Below are 19,092 nucleotides of genomic sequence, written 5' to 3' on the forward strand. Positions count from 1 at the left end.
CTACACTATTTGTAGATCACTATTAAATGTTTGTATTTATGTTCAATTCAGATCATTCAAATGTCTAGAAATTGCTTATTTGTATTATATATAATTTATTTCCAACTGCAATCTCTGTTTTATCAAATATATCTTTTTTAAATGTCTTGAGTCTAGCTTGTTCTCTCTCTTTGCAGTTATCAGCTGTGGGGATCCTGGTCCAATTGCCAATGGAATTTACATTGGAAATGAGTTCATATTTAACAAAACCGTCCACTATCGCTGTAACCCTGGATATGTGATGGAGCCCCCTGGTTCATCTACTCTACGCTGCAGCAAAGATGGCACTTGGAATCAGACCAAACCAAGCTGCAGAGGTAAGGAAGTATAGTTCTCCACGATTCTTTCTGTTCAGGCAGAGAGGGCAGCATATCCTGTCACTCTGCAAACAGCATCATGAGAGTTTTTAAAAGATACACTAATATTGTGGAGTTCTTAGCATCCCAACATCAAAAGCCTTTCAGATGTTTTTGATCTTTGCTTTTTTGACTTGCCTGGCAAGTGAGATTATTCACTTATGAACTCCAAGGAGACGTTGCCATGAAATCTGTAGGATCTATGTTATCAGATGTCAGAATGAAATTAGCGAGTGGTGCAATGCAGACAGCTCAGTCACGATCATTTCTAGAAAATAGCAAATACATGTTTTTGGACGCAGGAAGAAATGCAATGGATGCTTGAAATTCAGAGTGATTTTAGGACGTAATCCCATTTAATCATCGCTTCCTACCGTTAGCAATACTCTTCCTCCTGTTAGCAAACGGATCGTGATGATCATGGAAAGAAAATAAATAACTCTAAGCCCCTTGTTAGCATACTATTCTTTCAGATCTTCCCTTTCTGCGTCTGAACAAGTGAAAGAAGGAGGTGTTGGGTTTGGACACATCTTCAGTCAATAATAATGATGGTGATGAAATCAGGGCTGTCGACTGTTCAGCATGCCTTTATATGGAATTTGATTTTGAATCTGAATATAGGACAGTCAAATGAAATTCAGAATCACTGCTGTAAGTATAGATATTAATGCTACATGGGGCAAATATTTTTTTCTTATATTAATAATCACTGTTTAAAAAGCCACCTGTAGAGGCTTGTATTTAATTTCTATACTCTATGTGTAGTTGACATGACATATTTTGAGACACATCCTGCAGTGTGACACAACACTTTTCTAATTATAGCTTAATGATTTGCAATGCAGCATTTATGAACTCATTAATTTGGAGATTGCATGGAACTTTTTAAAAATTAATTTGTCACACCTCGGGACCATTTATGAAGGAAAAAAAGGTGATTAAATATAGTGCCACATTTACAAGAGAAGGTGTTCAGTTACTGCATGTAAAAATGTCCTTAATGCATTATTATACATTTGTAATTGTAACATTTTGAGACTGACAAAAAGAATCAACTACACTTAAAAAAATAAATAAATAGGGTAATGATTCACATCCATTTTTGTTTTTTACTTGAGCCAAAATTCCATCAAAATTTGGCATGAAGTTATATGAAAGTGTGATGCTTTTTACATTATTATAATTATTATTATTAATATATTTTATTTGTATTTATGTTTTGTGTTGAGAAATGTGCATAGATGTATTCTACATATCACATATCAGTAACTTTTGACAGAATTAGCACCAGTAATTATAATTGTAGTTTGTTAAATTTCTTTCAATTGTAATGCAGTAATATACTGAAGATCCAGTGAGCTTTGACCAATTCAAATTCCACCCTATAAAATGAAAAGGGAGTCAATTCATGAATACTGTTTAACTTTGTTGTGGTGGTGTTTTTCAGTCATCATGTGTGGCCAGCCTCCAGCTATCCGCAATGGGCGAGTGGAGGGCTCAGACCTGCAGTGGGGTTCTAGTGTTACCTACAGCTGCTTTGAAGGATACCAGTTATCCTCTCCTGGAATAGCCACATGTGAAGGGAACGGCACATGGCGTGGCGAAATCCCACAGTGTCTGCGTAAGTTAACAGAAAACAGAATTAAACTCCATTAGCACATCCATGAAAAGAGGATGTAAACAATGTGTTTTGCTTCAGTAGACAGCATATTTAATTACAAATTAAAATGAGACTGTGAGGGACATAAGTACAGTATGTTCTTTAGAATGCTTTCTGTAGTTCTTCTTGTCCACTGAAAATCCGCGGGAAGTTTTATTTACAATTTACAGGGTACAGTATACATTTCTTTATCACTCTCACATTTGAAAAATAAATAAATAAATAAATAAATACCTGATGGCTTTCCAAATACATCTTCTGCAGCATAAACGTTTTAGGAAAATCTCAACCATCTTGACAAATTTCTGCCATCACACCATACATACCATCATAGCACCCTGCCATAAATCCATATATGGGCCAAAAGTTGATATTTTCTCTGGCGGCTGTTGTTGTGTTTGGTGTATTGTGTCGCTATGATGGAAGGTTCATGGCTTGACTGAAATTGTGTGAAACGCAGCTACAGCACATCATAAAACCTGTTTTGACATTTTCAATACAAGTGTCAACACATCACAAATGGATCCCTCAAGTAGCCTGGCTTTCCGGCATGCAGCGTAAGAGGTACGAGGTGCATGCACGAAATCTGCCGGTAAATCCTTCTGGCTTTTATTGTAAGCCTTTGACACAATGTCAGCTTTTACAACAGAAATCCTCGTTAAAAGTGCCAGAAAAAAAAGAAACCATATTGTAAGTGCAAACACCAGAAAGTACTATTATATAGAAGAGAACGGCTAGTTGTCTGACAGAGAAGATGTCATGAAAACTATATCCTAAAAGTTTGGACACAAAAGACACAAATGCTTGTTTTTTTATTTTATTATTTATTTTTTTTTTTTATGCTAGTCTTAGCAAACTTCCTGTTCAATACTTTTGTTTATTTATTTATTTTTTTGTACTTTTTTATTATCCAAACTGTTTATATATATTTACTATATATAATATTTGCAATAACACATTACCAATTAAATCACAATACATTTACAATTTATTATTTATTAACAATGTATTAACAATAAAATCACAATAAACTATATTCAGAAAAGTGTCAACAATAAAGTCTAAATATTTAAATGAACTGTGATCTGGAAACAATGTAATTATTTTTAAATGTTTACATTGTCAAGCCGTTTTGCAATTTATTAATTATAACATATGAATTCATGTAAAGTAAGGTATTACAAAGAGGTTTGATGAAAAGCAGAGTGCATTCACAATACAGCATGTCCTCAAGCACCCTATTTGTTTTATAAAACAAACATTATAACTTCTTAAAGTCCAAAATATTTATTAATATCTTACTTTTTGAAGTAAAACCATGAGGATTTTTTTTTCATGTGTTTTTCCGAATTCCAACGCTTTAGTGTGAAAATATGCCTTGCTTTTTGCCTTAGAATGACAGCTCGTCCTGGTCTCCCCTACAGTGCATACAGTACCTCACAATGCAGCTCATTCTGAGTAGTGCAGCCTGCTTGATATTCAGCCTTTCTTAGTTTCTCCCAGATCACACCTCAGCTACACTTCCTCCACTGCCTCCCTATGGCTGCAAGAATCAAGTTCAAACATTTGTCCTAGTGTACAATGCAGTCATTGGTCAGGCAACTTCCACCATCCAATCCATGCTGACACCTTTGAGACTACTCAGTCTCTCGCTCAAACATGTGATGGATTCAACTTTTAATGAAAAACTTGTTAGAAAAAAGTGTATACTGTAAATCTTGAGTTGCAGACTATAGACTCAATTATTTCAGCATTGTATTAATAACCTATCCATTGTTAATTTCTTATTTTTTTGTTTATTTTTGCCTTGTTTATTTCCCCAGATTGCATTGTATCTATATTAGATGTAATGTAGTAGCTCTTTGCCATCTGTTGATCCTCTCTCAAATGTGAAGTTAAATCACTTTCTAAATGCCTTAAATGCTGCAAGAAGAAGTGAAGCACAACTAGAAGAGTGACTAATTGTTTAGTCCTGTATGAGTGTTAAAATTTGTGAAAATCAAACACACCAAAATATTTCACTGCTAAATTGCACTCTTGAAAAAGAAAGTAGCTGAACTGAGGCATTGATTCTGTAGGAAATAGCGGGCTAACTTTTTTTATTTTTTATGTGTGTCCTTTATAGCGGTGTTATGTGGAGATCCGGGCACCCCTGCAGAGGGCTTCATAGAGGGCCGGCAGTTCACCTACAAATCAGAAGTGTCATTCTACTGCAGACCTCCGTTCCTGCTGGTGGGCTCTGCAAGAAGAGCTTGTGAGGTGGATGGTTCATGGAGTGGAATACAGCCTTCTTGCATTGGTTAGCAACTATGCACCTCGGAAAAAAAGCAATGCTATTACATTTACATGAAATATTTGTACTAAATGTAAATTAATTTAAAATATATATATATATTTATATATTTATATATATATTTGTAGATCCAACCAGCAATGCATGTAAAGATCCCGGAACCCCATCATATGGAATTCCAATCCAGGCGCAGGGATTTGAGGTGAGAACAAATGACATTCAATCATTCCCTGTCCTTGAGTCAATTACCGGTTATGCTTCTTTGGTTTCAGGGTTTTAATCTCAATAATGTAATTCTCTTCTTTCAGGTCGGAAGTAAAATTTTCTTCAGATGTCGGAAAAACTATCACATCCTTGGCTCAACAACAAGAACGTGTTTAGAAAACTTAACATGGAGTGGGATGCAACCAGAGTGTGTTGGTAAGCATCGCTATATACAGACAAAAGCTAGTGAGCTGCCTATGCTGGCAGCAACTTAGTCGCCCTGAGTGGGAAGGCTGTTCTGAGTAATATTCTTTTGGCCAAACTGGCTAAATTAACATCACATTCATCCTTAAGCACAGAAGGCAATACCAGGTTGCATTGTGACAGGGTCATTTAAAAAATCAAACCAAGATGGGAAAAATAAGGAATGCATTCAATATTGAAAAAAATGTTTCTTAAAATAAATCAGTCTAATTAAAAATAGATGATTTTATACATCAAGTTTTATACATGTGATTATGTTGCACACAGTTTTGGTAACACTTTATTTTAAGAAGCAATTCTCACTAGCATGCATATTACTAGCATATTGTCTGTTTATACATATTTATAAAGCATTTAATAATGCCTTGTTCTGCATAACCATATTTAAGATCCCTTATTCTTAACTCATACCTAAACTTAACTCATACCTAAACAACTACCGGTACCTTACTAATGCAATTAATAAAATTAAACTGCCCCTATTATGACATTTGTAAGGTTCCTAATATTGTTTTATGAGACTTCTAAAATAGGTTTACGTGCATACAAGGTCAAAAAACACATTCGTTTTCCCAGAAAATAGATTTAATTTTACCTAATTTCTAAATGATTCATAAACGATCTCTCTTCGGCTCTGGATTGGTCTTCCGCGTATTGTCGTAAAAGAATGATAGCCCTGGAGACTTGTCAATACATAGAAAAGATGGAATGGATTGTAGCTTACCAACTCGAGCTGAAGTGATGATGAAATGGTTGAAATGGCTGATTGACAAGAGACTGATTCATAAGTATGACTGGAAGAGGACATTTCTCATTGATAAGTGTCAAGTGTTGACAAGTTTGTGGTAACTATGAGATGTGATCAAACAAATTTATGCTGTGTTCCAGGCAACCCGTAAACCGTGTTTTTTCAACCTTATACCTGTGAAAGTGCACTGGAATGGCAGTCAAACCCATGACTTCCCATCCATGAACTCTTACTAGATTGATGTACTCTGAGTTCCGAGCTTTGACGTCACACAGGACGCGAAACAACAATGGCATCCTCTACGGATAATTTTGTCTATGGATGCCGTGTTTATGCAAGTTGTACACATTGAAAAAATTATTTAAGGAAAATATAACGTTGCAATAAAATTAATAATCTACCTACAATTTCTTGCGCTTGCCAAAGGAAGTTTGGCGTGACTTGCCTGGAACCGTATAAAGTCCTTGATCGTGGTTTGAAATCATGACTTATGGGCTCAAAAACCTGAGAAAGTTTTTTTTTTTTTTTGCTCTTGTCATCATTTCCAGTCAAAACACATTTTGCATTGCATGAGTTAGAGTTGCTGCAGGTATATTTAACCTGTTTTATATCTCTTGGGCACATATGCAACGCATTTGTCTGATCGTGATTTGCATCTGATTTTGGGCCTCTTTTGTCGTGCCATCTCCGTTTACTGTTACTCAGCAGAAAATCTAGTGTAAAAACTGAATTAGAGTATCACATTATTAGCTTAGCAACATGCAAATAGCAATCTCTGTTGAAATCAAGTAGGTGCTACATGTGAAGAGCACTATTTGCTGCCTATGTAGGCCACTTATGATGTTTCATTTCACTTGGCATACTGCCTCAAATGGAAGTTTCCTGTGTAGGCGTCTGACAGCAAGGCAGCTCCTTAAGTTTTGGAACACAGCCATAGCATTACATTCGAAACAAGGTTTCATCAGTGTGTGATTGATGATGTACTATCAGGAAAACAAAGGTAGGTGAAGAGAGAGAGTGAGAGCGAGATCTTTACACAGGAAATTACTGCAGAAGGGCATTGTTTGAAGTAGTACAGATTACTTCAGAGTTAGGGCGGCTGAGGGTGCCGATGTCAAAGACTCTGACAGCTTAGCAGACAGAAGTTTGCTCTTGCAAACCCACTTTGTGATAGAAGTTCTGAGCAGTGTCATGCACTTGATCCTTGCCTCTGTCCCAGTGATTATCCTCTGAGCTGTATATGTGAATTCCACGTTGTGATACTTTTGTATTGAAATGATTGCTGCCAGAGGAACAAATGTGGGCAAAAAAATTAAAGTTAGCTGAGTTTAAACAGCTTGTATATAAATTTGAGATACGTGAACCACTTTGACAGAGCACCGCACCAAATCCTTAGGGCGTCTCGCCTGTGTAAAGCAGTCAAACTGTCAGAAGCTGAGAAGCAGAGAGAACTGAGTTGACGAAAAGTGAGGTGTGAGGACATGGCTCATATATTATGGAAGATGGCAGTACTCAAGGCATGTCCCAGAAGGTTTCTCTCAGTGGTGTGGCTTTATCTCGACCGTTCTATTGTATGCACCTGGGACTCCACTGTAAATCTTTCTGATATTGCTTTTATTGCAATTCTCTGTTTTTTTTTTTAGGGATGCTCTGCTTAGGTTTTTTTTTAAGCCAATACCAATTACTGATTTCCCGTCTTCAGTTTCAACAGTATTATCAACCAATAATGTATTAATAGTTGGATATATAGTATTTCCAACTTTACCTGCACATACAGCGTATCTCATACGCAGAACCTGATTTTACCAAGTGAGACATGTTCCTTGGACAACATCTTTGTTGACCCTGGAACAACATTGTGATTAACCAATCAGATTTGAAGAACAAGTTTATAGATTTTGTGAAGTTTACGCTTACAATCACTGTTAGGTGCTTGTACATCAGTGTCATTCATCTATCATTTCCTCTGGTTTTAAGGATCACTCATGGTTAAGGTTAGGTTTAGGTGTAGGGATATGGTCAAGACTACATTTTTTGCGTAAAATGTTGTTCCAGGGTCAACAAAATATGTTGACCTAGGAACACATCTAACTCAGCAATATCAGGACGTGCATCAGCAATGCATACCATTGTACATATATACTACTCTGTATACAGTGATATACTGTATAGTATATTACAGTACATAGCAAATCTCAGCTGCTTGATTGATTGTAGCTTTACAAAATCAAAACTATATTATAGTCCAGAACTTATCTGCTAAACACAAGTCATGAAGATATTAATAATGATTAAAAACTAGGGCTGTCAAAAATAGCGCGTTAACGGCGTTAATTAGTTGTTTGTTGTTAATTACGTCAAATTTTTTAACGCATTTCACGCATGCGCAGTGTGACAAATTATTCAGGTTAGGAAAGTCTCGTAGATCTCTGAATTCTCAAGATAATAAAAAACAGCGGCGTGGTTAAATGGCATGGTTTGATATAGTGCTCAGGTAAATTTGATCTAAGTAAATGTTAAACTTTTGAAATTCAGAAAAAAAGAACCACATATTGATGAATCAGTACATGAAAATTATGTATCTGTGTCCTGTTATTTATCTTTTGGTATGCATTTCAGAAAAAAAAATGGTTAGGATTCAGGTGTAATTGCAAATAGTGATTAATCATGATTAATCCACTGAAAATTCTGATTAATTTGATTAAAAATTTTAATCATTTGACAGCCCTATTAAAAACACAATAATTTCCTGTTAAGATTATTTTAAACTGTGTTTATTGTGAAAAGCTCCATACAGATACATTGACTTGACTTGACTTTGCTTAAGCAATTCCATGATATTTAAGCCAGAATGATTTTAATTTATTTTTTTCCATTGATAGTTAGAAAGCATTTCCTAGAGACACTCCAATATAACTCTATATTATTACATAATATTCATATATTACATAATATACATAATATTCTATAATGTGTGCAGAGTATATTAGTTTTATTTATATATATAACGTTCTCAGGTTCTCACCACATTTTGCTAAGGTTCATTTTATTCTTACTATTTATTTAAATCATAAGAAAAAAATATCTGAATAAATATCTCAAATCCTTCATTCTTAATTTAACACATTGTAAAAGTAAAATTAAATTAAAATTAAAGTAACACATTTGCACCAGCTAGTTCATCATGGACGTGATGTGTAATCCTTGCAACAGATGTATCAGGAGTTATAAAAAAATAACGGCATAAATAATAAATGCTACTTCTGAACCACGCAGTAGTATATGTTATTTTATTTGTGCGATAAAAGTGATGAAACAAACAAAAACCTTTTCATTTACACTCATTTAGATTAAATATGCCACTCTCATGGAGTTTAGTGAACAAATGAAATGAAATCATTTTCCAGGAGTTAAAAAACATTAATTTAAGCTGTAAATAGAATATCAGTAATTATGTCTTAAAGTCCACCATGGAACAAATAAACCTTCTACTTATGTTTTTCTTCCTTCTGATATATATATATATATATATAAACATTACTGAGCATAATATTAAATAAACAGAAGAAAAAAAAATACATGTAGATGCAAGATAAACAGTTTAAGCAATTCTAAAGCTTCTTGATATATGTTAAAATAATATTAATTGTGTGTAGGGTCTTGATATATGTCCTTGATATAGAGATCTGGGAAAGACAAATAAAAAATATATAAATCAAAAAAAAAAAAAAGGCATTTATATTGATGCTATATTTTAGGCATTCTACTAACTATAAGTAACTTTGCAATTACAAGTCAACTACCAGTCATTAGAGTATTAGTAGACTGTCTGCAACAGTAATAACTAATTACTCTACTTACACTAATACTAATGAGAGACTCGTTGTTGCAAATGAATAAGAGTTAGTTGGCATGTAGTTGCAAAGTTACTTAAAGATAGTAGAATGTCTGAAATGGACTATGGAAATAGAGTGTACTGCCAAAAAACAAGCAAATAAAGAAAGAAACTAAATTGCATGAAAGTGATACTTAAGTCTGACCATTAGGCTTATTTCATGTGAATAACCAAAATGCATGGGTTTATGTGATTGCCCATTTGAAGTAATCAGCTCTGATATGTGGTAATTAGTTAAAGAGTCGCTGTTTTTTTTATTGTTTTGTTTTTCTCTTTCTCTTTTTAGCACATGCCTGCAGGCAGCCTGAGACGCCATCCCATGTAGACGTGAAGGCTATTGATCTTCCTACTCTTGGTTACACACTCATGTATACATGCCAAGATGGTTTCTACCTATCAGGAGGATCAGAGCACAGGACCTGCAAAACAGATGGAAGGTGGTCAGGAAAACCTCCAGTTTGCAAAGGTACTGAAACAACTGGACTGATAACTTATGGAATATGTGTTACTGCACCCAAACATGAAAATCATGGCATGATTTACAAAAAAAAAAAAAAAAAAAAAAAGAAGAAGAAAAAAAAAAGATTATATATATATATGATTTTGATCTCTTTGAAAATGTACATTGTTAAACAGAACAGCAGTGTCAGCATTTATGAATGTATGAAAGTTATTTATGTCTGTCAAACTGATGTAGAAATGACTCATTCTAAGAGAAACTACAGCAAGAAACTTTGATTAACTGTCATTTCCATTGTGCAGGTTGCATCCACAAATGTCAAATGATCAATTATTTGCTCTGTTTCCTAGTTGGACCAAAAATAAACAGCAAATCAAATGAAGATTCAGACCTGCAGAAAAACAAGATTCGTGGTATGAAACCTTTCAAGTTCCCCTTGAATGATCCATTTTGCTGCCATCAAAAATAAAGTTGGGCTACATGAAGTTGAACCATGGTCACTGGAAATAATGGGCCTGTAATGTTGCATTGCTGAAAATTGTATTTTTAAAATGTCAGCGTAAAAAAAATAAAGGTGAAGTGTGATTATTTTCAGTGTTAAAATTTGCCTATCCCACTTTGACTGTCAAAGAACAGCTATTTGTAAACCTTTCATAGGTTTTGCGAAAAAGTGTTTTGGAAATCTGTTTTCCGCTGCTTTGACAGAATTTAGACATTTTACCTTTAACATTTAGCAGTGTCCAAATGTTTTTAGACACTTTAGTTATTCTTAAAATATTGTTACATTTGTAACAAGTGGAATCTGCAAACAAAGTCTGCTTTTCTCAGAACTAACTTCACCTTTATGTTTAAGCAGCTGATGTTGGTGAAATTTTATTAGTTAAATCAACAAATTGTATTGTTGAAACCAACTAAATGACATCAGTTACCTGCATGGAATGTGCTTGTCTTTGTTACCTTTGCACAATTTAATGTATACTTAATTAGCATATGTGTTGTTTCAAACCAATCAAAAATAATTTGATTAACCCAAGCTAAGGAATAATAATTTTCATTTGATCAGATATGAATTTAGAACAAGATTATGTTATGCGTTGTATGAATGCTTGGCCAAAGAGATGTCTTAAATCTAGATTTAAAAAGAAAGGGTGTGACTGAACCCCGAACATTTTCAGGAAGGCTGTAACTTATCAGGAAGGCTATCCCAGAGTTTGGGAGACAAATGTGAAAATGCTCTACCTCCTTGCAGTGTATTTCATTTAATTACATAGCTGTAGGAATGATTACTCTGTGTTGTGTTTAGTTCCTGCAGATGTGTTCTCTTTGAACTCTGGTTGGGCTGGATTCTATGAGTACCTGGGAAAGAGACAGGCTGCCACAGTAACAGTCAGTGCATTCAATGCCACCACCAGCCGGGTCAACGTAACTCTTCTGGAGCAGAATGGAGTGCACATTCAACTCTCTGGTATGTTGGAGTTTTCTACCAGTTTTTGACACCATGTTCAATGAAGACAGTAGGGCTGGGTGGTACAATATGGTGGATATGTTGTACGACAGAAGGAGGAGATTTTGCTACATTGTTTATATCTGTAAATATATCCACACAGCTGTCTGTGAGCAGGACTACTTCAGGTTATTTGCAGCAGAGCACAGCAAGAAACAAGAATGTTATTAAGTAACGTTGATAGTCACAATGAGGAACGTCTCGGTTATGTATGTAATGGGGATCTTGCTAGAGAGATGAATCGCCTTTGAAGTGTTAACAAAACAAACCAATGAATGTTGGCATGCAAAATTTGCATCGCGCACCCCAACTCCCAGAGTATGGAGAGTGAATACAGTCGCACATTCAGTTTTTCGCTGAGGAGCCAAGATGGTGTGCCTCAGCCATAGAGCATTTGTACAGCAACTGTGGCAACGGAACATAAGGAGGGAAGGAGGGTTACATACGCAATTGAGATGGTCCCTTTCAGTCAGTTATGTTCGACATTATGTTACATTACATTATGTGACTGACGAATTGGGAATCTGTTTGGAAAGGGCAACTATTGTTGACCCCCTCCAGTGCCCTGTTAAAGCCGGCAAGTCCCCCCACACCAGATGGGGTGGAAAATAGGACAGGGCTTAGAGGGATGTCCTGTACAGTGGGATGTTGGATAACAGTGGGAAAGTGTAACTAAGTAGGGGAATGCTGAGGAAACCACATCCTGTGTATAGGAGGTAACGTGGAAATTACAAATATGGACTGGCCATAGGACATAACTGCATATACATGTCCCTTCGGCAGACTCAGGTACTGAAGCTCTGCATGCAGTCCATGTAAAGGATTCACGAGGATTCAGACTCCTTGCACCACCCCTAAGGAACCCAATGATCAAGTCCTGCAACAAGAGCATAGACCGCCCAGGTGGTTGATATATGCAACGGTCACAGTATTGTCTATCCATACCAGTATGTGCTTGTCGTGCAGCAGCAATTTGAAGCGGCGCAGAGCAAGCCATTCTGCTAGCAACACGAGGCAATTGGTATGCCACTGCAGATAAGGCATGCCCAGGTGCCTGATGCTGCATGCCCATTGCACATAGCCCCCCAGACTACGGCAGAGGCATCTGTTGAGACAACAACATGACTGGACACTTGCACTAGGGGAACCCCTGTCCGTAGAAAAGCAAGGTCTGACCATGGGCTGAAGGTCTGGCGGCAGGATGGGGTAACTAAGACCTGGTGGGTGCCGCATTGCCATGCCCATCTCGGGATTGGGCAGTGAAGCCAGCACTGAAACTGTCTCATATAAAGCAATCCAAGCTGCGTGACAGTGGCAGCAGATGCCATATGCCCCAGGAGCCTCTAAACTGTTTCAATGGGACCACCCTCCTGCCCCGGAATGACTCCAGGCAGTTCAGCATCGATTGAGCATGCTCTATCGAGAGATGCACTGTCAGGTTTACCGACTCCAAACTGATACCAGCACAGAGATCAACCCGGATGCCCCTGAACTTGGGAGGACACTGGGTGAACTGAATCGCATAGCCGATTCTGATGTTTCTCGTAAGCTTGCGGTGCCCTCACCATCTCATGAAGAGCAGGATCCAGAGTCTCCAGGTCGCCTGTCTCAGGGGCAGTTCCTGCATCACACCGGAGTCAGAACTACCATTGTGCAGCTGCTTTAGCACCTTGGCCTGATAGACCTGCAGGAGGGCCATGGCATGCAGAGCAGAGACGGCTTGTCCAGCAGCTCCGTAAGCGAAAAAGCTGAATGTCCGACTGCACGCACTATCCTTATATACCCGCGCTGCGGGCGGGGTGTGAGATGCAAATCTTTCACCCCAACATTCATTGGCTTGTTAACACTTGAAGGCGATTCATCTCTCTTGCGAGATCTCCAATTCGTCAGTCACTGAAGTAACGTCGAACGTGACTGACTGAAAGGGAACATCGTTGTTTGTGGTTCAGTATAGAAATCAAGTGATGTGCGGTCAGCTGTTGTGGCAACAATATGATGTCATTGATCCAAATGTCTTGTTTGAATATATTTAGTAGTCTGCTCTTACAAATTAAACAAGCTGAAAGAGAAGGATTGTCTTACTTTGATGGGGGATGGAGAGTGAATATTTGAATTAGCATTGCATTTTATTTCTTCAGTGCTGATATTACATCCAATTTCTCAGATGAATTGAGTGCGTTTGATAGCTATGGATGATTTCCGCATTTTCCAAATGTTTTCCTTTGCCCTACTTCCTAGTCCTAGACCAAAAATAAACAGAAAGGCTTTACAAATGCATTTTATTAAATAAAATCCTGATGATGGATATTGTTGGTTATTTCAATTAATTATATCCTTATATTGTTTTTGTTTGTTTGTTTGTTTGTTTTCTTGGGTTGTTTTGCAGGAACTTACAAGAAAGAAGAAAATCATCTATTATTAAAAGTTTACCAGATAAGAGGCCCAACAGAACAATATTTTAGCAAATTCAAAAATGATAACTGGGCAATGGATGGATATGTGAGTAGCACAAAAGTGGTAATAATCAAATGAATAAAGCATTGTATTTTATACTGTGCATGTCATTTGCAGTCTTGCATTGCTTTCTTACTCATAAAATAAGTTTTATATTATATTATATTTAATATTATCTTTATCTTTGTAGCAATATATTTGAAAGTCACTGTATTGGCAAAAATCTTCATGTCAATTTTTTGTACAGGTTACAGCAGAAACTGAGAAAAAAATGTTTGTTTACCAAGGGCACATTCATAGCAAGGACTTTGGGAAATTTCAGTTAACAAGACAAGGTAGATTATTTATTTTCATAGTTTCACTGCTTTTTAATACATGCAGAGTAAATTAATATTAACATGTATAAGGCTTATAGTTTTAATACTTATTTAATTTATGATTCTACACAGATTTTCAGGCAGGTTGTAATTTCAAACAGTTTGAATTTTCTAAAATTTTCTGAATTTTCCCTCAGGTCTTATTACCACAGATATGGATCCGTCTAATCCTTACTACGGCACAAACAGCAGTTCTGTGGCAGCTGCCATTCTAGTGCCCTTCTTTGCGCTTATTTTATCAGGGTTTGCCTTTTACCTCTACAAACACAGGTAAGAGCAGCTGACTTTAATATCTCATGTGTTGATGTTATTTGTCCATAGTGAATGTGAATCAGCATTGTGTCACTGTAGTGATAGGAAACTCCTTTGCCAAGCCTGTAATTGTGACAGACGTTAGCAATTCAAATCTCTTTAAATGTCACCGAGTTCAAATTAAGGCACTGCTAAAAAAAGGAGCATGGGAGTTTTCCTACACAAACAAAACAATGTGACAAAGTTGTCATGAAGCATGACAGTTCCCCGATATTAAAATAATAAAAAAAAAATTGGCAGGGCTCTATCACAAGGCACAGATGACAATGAGAGACCCAAAGACCTGGCTGCCTCAAGGTAAGTCACCAGAAGCTAATGCCACAGGCGATGAACCCTTTACAGCCACACACACCTTCATTGTCTGCATTTTATTTTCTCATCTCGTCTGAGGCAGGGCAGAGTGCAGGAATTATGGGAAAAGAAGTGATTTACATACTGTTGTAATCTTATATTAGATTGTCATTTCTGTCAACCCTAATTTGACCAACTAAAAGTCATCCTGCTTATTTCTGTTTGTGTACATTTCATACTGGAATATCATGAGAATTGCGTCTGATATGGTGACACGCCAGTGTCTGTTTGTCAGTGGAAATATGAATTGTGAACAGGATGTAGGTCATTTATTTAGATTTAAACCATACAATTTGAGCAAGATCATAAATCACCCACTGTCATCAGAGCAAGTTCTGGGGATCAGTTACAGTATTCAAAATTTAGATCATCAAGAAGTCAGTGACCTTTCTAAAATGTGATTTGTTTTCTGTTCTTCCATGGTTTTAATTATTGGTGGTAAGAAGCAGAAAAATATCCAGTTGAATAATAATAAGAGTTTTAAAAATAGCTTATTACCATATAGAATACCTAGATTATCAGCTACATTTGCCAAAATGCATTATACCACAGAGCATAATGCATTCAATTTGATCTCACATTTCAGTATGCTAAATTAAAGTAATTCAGTATTTGATCAGAACAGCCAAGAGTTTTACTCAAAATTGAAATAAAATGCAAAATAATCTACCATATGACAAACACATCAACGCTTTACAGTGCAACATACTGCTAAAATCTGTTCTATTTGGGAAAAAAGTATGCAATAATTCAGCATTTACAGTAGTGTTCCATAGGCATTATTCTAGTAGAATATGCTAGTATTCCATACGCATAATTTCACTAAAAATGTTTTAAACAGTAGTATGCCACATTATCACCTGACCTCATTGCTTTTGTCATATTACATGTTTAATTCAAGCTCATGACATCTTCTTGGAAATAAAATTATTTTGCATTTTTAATACAGTGTTGCGTAAAAATGTCAAGTTGACCAAAATGCATTGTGAGATACAGTGTTCCAAGTAAGGATATCTCTATTTAGGACACAAGTCATATGGACTACTTTTAGAATGCATTTCATATAAGAATGTAGAGAGTGAAAATTACATAAGGGTGAGTAAATGCCCACATTTTTATGTTTTGAATGAAAAATTTTCATACACTATTTTCCTGTCCTAAATTTGTTATGTAACCCAACTAACATACTTGTCAATTCCCATTGTTAAGATGAGGACATCATGTTCTTTTGTGTTAGGTTTTATCTAACATGTCTAAAGCTTATGTTGTTGTTTTTTCCATAATGAAAATGACACTGGAATTTGTTGTAATGAATGTAAGCAAATTAATACATATGCGTTTTGGGATTGAAATAAGTCTTTATTCCGCTTAACCATTGGCCGTCTTTGTTTTTCTCCTCTCCAGAACAAGACCAAAAGTTCAGTACAACGGATATGCAGGTCACGAGAACAGTAATGGACAAGCTTCATTTGAGAATCCCATGTATGATACAAACATGAAGCCAACAGAGGCCAAGGCTGTGAGGTTTGATACGACCCTCAATACAGTCTGCACAGTAGTATAGCCTTCATTATCAGCTCTGGACCAACCAGCTTCATGGGTAAGCAGCAGAGCAGTGGGTACCAGACGCCACTCCTTTACGACTGACTGCACTTTGCTATAGATGCGACTTACTTTTTATCAGAAGCTTACAATGGACAAAATAAAACCGATGACTATGTTTTTTGCAAAAAAATAAAAAATAAATAAAAAAGCCCCAACATCAAAACCCCAGAAAAAAAAGAAAGAAAAAACACATCAAAGAAAAAGGATTTTTCAAAGAAAGAAGCTCACTTGACGCATGTTTGGCCAGAACTGAGGTCAACATTCTTTCTGGAATCTGTGCGAGGCACTTAAAGGATGAAGGTTTTTTGCTTTTATCTCTTTTTTATGTATTCCCCCTTAAAAGACTTCCTGGAAAAGATACTGACGTGTCTTTGAATGCCACAAAGTTGTTGACACAATGTATTTCTTCAGTGAAGACAAACCACAAAATGAGAACGCAACTGGACTACTGTGGCTTAGCACACTTAATAGATCTCCAACTAGAAGGTGACAAGATGCTACAAGAAGCTCAAAGGAGAGACGCTAACCTCCAGGTGGAGGATGAACTCAACCGCTGCGTTGAAAAAAAGAAACTTTATCGCACAAATTTTGCACTAGTATGAAATGGATATGAAATCAATGTATTGGAAGAAACAAAAAATAATATACAGGGTTTTATTGACCATATGTATATAAACATAAACCCATATCCATAGAGAGCATGATGTCATGCTACGTCTATCAAGAGAAACTGAATTTATTTTTGAAATGAAGTTCTGTTTATGTTTACAAGGTGATAAGGACACAATTGAAACTCACAATCATCATTTTTGATTGCTTTTTAATGCATTCATCATACACCACGTCACGCACATGTTGTACTGTTCCTTCATGGCGAGTCAGATCACTTGCTTGGACTTGGGTATGCTGACAAATTACATTTCATTTTTACGTTTGAAATCATAATAGCTTTACTCACCAATTTGCCGTGTCACCAATTTGCTTTCATTACATATCAAATATACCTCTTGTGCAGAACATGACTGTATGTTGATGGTGCAGATTTTGAGTTTGTTTATCAGCTCTGTGTGGATGCCTATACAAGATTTATCTGAGCCCACAAGTATTTTATTTTATTTTATTTTTTGTATTATCATTATTTTTCCATTCCTCCTTTTTCTGAACCTGTGTGCATCTCCCGTGCCCATTAGAGACACAAAATCAGCGGGGTTAAGATCAAACTTACTCTCGAAGAAACACTGCCTTATTAGATTCAGAAGCATGACCGGGCCACACCGGTTCCCAATGACCCATATCATTAGTACATTAACCTAGATGAAGAGCGTAGGGCTGCTGGGGTGCATATTCACTGTGATTTAAATGTCATGACCACGCTGATTCCAGTGCATGTGCTAAAACTTTAAGTGCTCCCATTTTTCCATGTGAACAACGTGATGCCTGATGTTTTCTCAATGCTGTTATCATATGCACTTGCGCACTACACAACGACAGCTTAGAGCATAAAATGTGCACAATGACATTGTTGTAGGCTTGCTTTCAGATTTCATGTCATTTTCACGTTGATTGTATTTTCAATCAAAACCACGTTTGGTTTCCAAATGCGTTTAGATGTGTTCCGTTGAGTCATGCTTTCAGATCGAAATGATTTCGGCCAGTTGGCGGTAAAAGGGCGGTGTGGGATATCTCACACTGCGGATGATCCACGTCTTGCCTTTTCTCAGGCTTGCTGCAATAATGTTTCTTTGTTGAGTTGCGTTTTGTACAATTTTGTTTCCTCACAACTGTAAAATAGTTTTGCGACTGTCGAGCTGTAAAACTGCATTCAAAGCAACAATCGTGCTACTCACCATTGTCATTCGATCATGTGCTGCTGACTTGAAGTAGGTGCAAAAGATGTTTTTGTACAGAAATATATTTTTTATGCAGAATTTGTACAATTATTAAATATGCTGTACTTTTTTGATTCATGTAGGTAAAATTGTTAAAATAAATGTTTTTACTGTATAAACATGTAAATTAATTGTTTATCTACCCATAAGTATATATCTATGGTTTCAAATTTTCCAACAAATGTCGATATGTACGAGCTTTTATGAAATATTCAGCTCGTATGTGTTCTTTGACGATAGCAAAATCATGAACCCTAGAGAACTGTACTGCAGATTGTTAAATGACAAATATTTTGAAAAGTATTATTTGAGATAAATATTAAACTTTTTCTAACAGTGTTCTTTCTGTTATTTCTTGGCATATACTGTATCGGACTGGAAATCAATAGCATGGTATGCTTGTAAGTAGGGGATGTAAATATTTTGCTTGATAATTCTGTTATGAGTCTATACTAAATGCAATGCATCATGAAATCAGAATTTGTAAAATATATAGGCGTGAATTCAGGTAAATTGTGACAAATTGGGCAATAATATGTCCCTAAAATCCCCCTACTTATATTGAAAAAAATATATATTACTAATAAAATACTATCTATATATAAGCACAACATAAAACTGCTGAGTAGTGACCAGCACTATGGATTGCAAATCAAAGCATTTTTACACCGCTACATGCAA

The 19,092-nt window shown here is 36.2% G+C and overlaps 1 protein-coding gene across 1 annotated transcript in view; it reads left to right on the forward strand.

The window, feature by feature from the left end:
- LOC127970623 (CUB and sushi domain-containing protein 1-like) overlaps nt 1–18,750 on the forward strand; it is a 531,205-nt gene extending 512,455 nt beyond the window's left edge. The window contains exons 59-71 of the mRNA XM_052573279.1: nt 177–356; nt 1,843–2,016; nt 4,181–4,354; nt 4,477–4,550; nt 4,657–4,768; nt 9,746–9,925; nt 10,270–10,332; nt 11,223–11,384; nt 13,810–13,922; nt 14,125–14,212; nt 14,392–14,524; nt 14,807–14,863; nt 16,322–18,750. Of these exons, the coding sequence (XP_052429239.1) occupies nt 177–356; nt 1,843–2,016; nt 4,181–4,354; nt 4,477–4,550; nt 4,657–4,768; nt 9,746–9,925; nt 10,270–10,332; nt 11,223–11,384; nt 13,810–13,922; nt 14,125–14,212; nt 14,392–14,524; nt 14,807–14,863; nt 16,322–16,481 (1,670 nt within the window). The 3' untranslated portion in view covers nt 16,482–18,750. The remainder of the gene's footprint in view (nt 1–176; nt 357–1,842; nt 2,017–4,180; nt 4,355–4,476; nt 4,551–4,656; nt 4,769–9,745; nt 9,926–10,269; nt 10,333–11,222; nt 11,385–13,809; nt 13,923–14,124; nt 14,213–14,391; nt 14,525–14,806; nt 14,864–16,321) is intronic.
- Nucleotides 18,751–19,092: the final 342 nt, after the last annotated feature.

Source organism: Carassius gibelio, chromosome B13, assembly GCF_023724105.1.
Source record: "Carassius gibelio isolate Cgi1373 ecotype wild population from Czech Republic chromosome B13, carGib1.2-hapl.c, whole genome shotgun sequence".
Lineage (NCBI taxonomy): Eukaryota > Metazoa > Chordata > Actinopteri > Cypriniformes > Cyprinidae > Carassius > Carassius gibelio.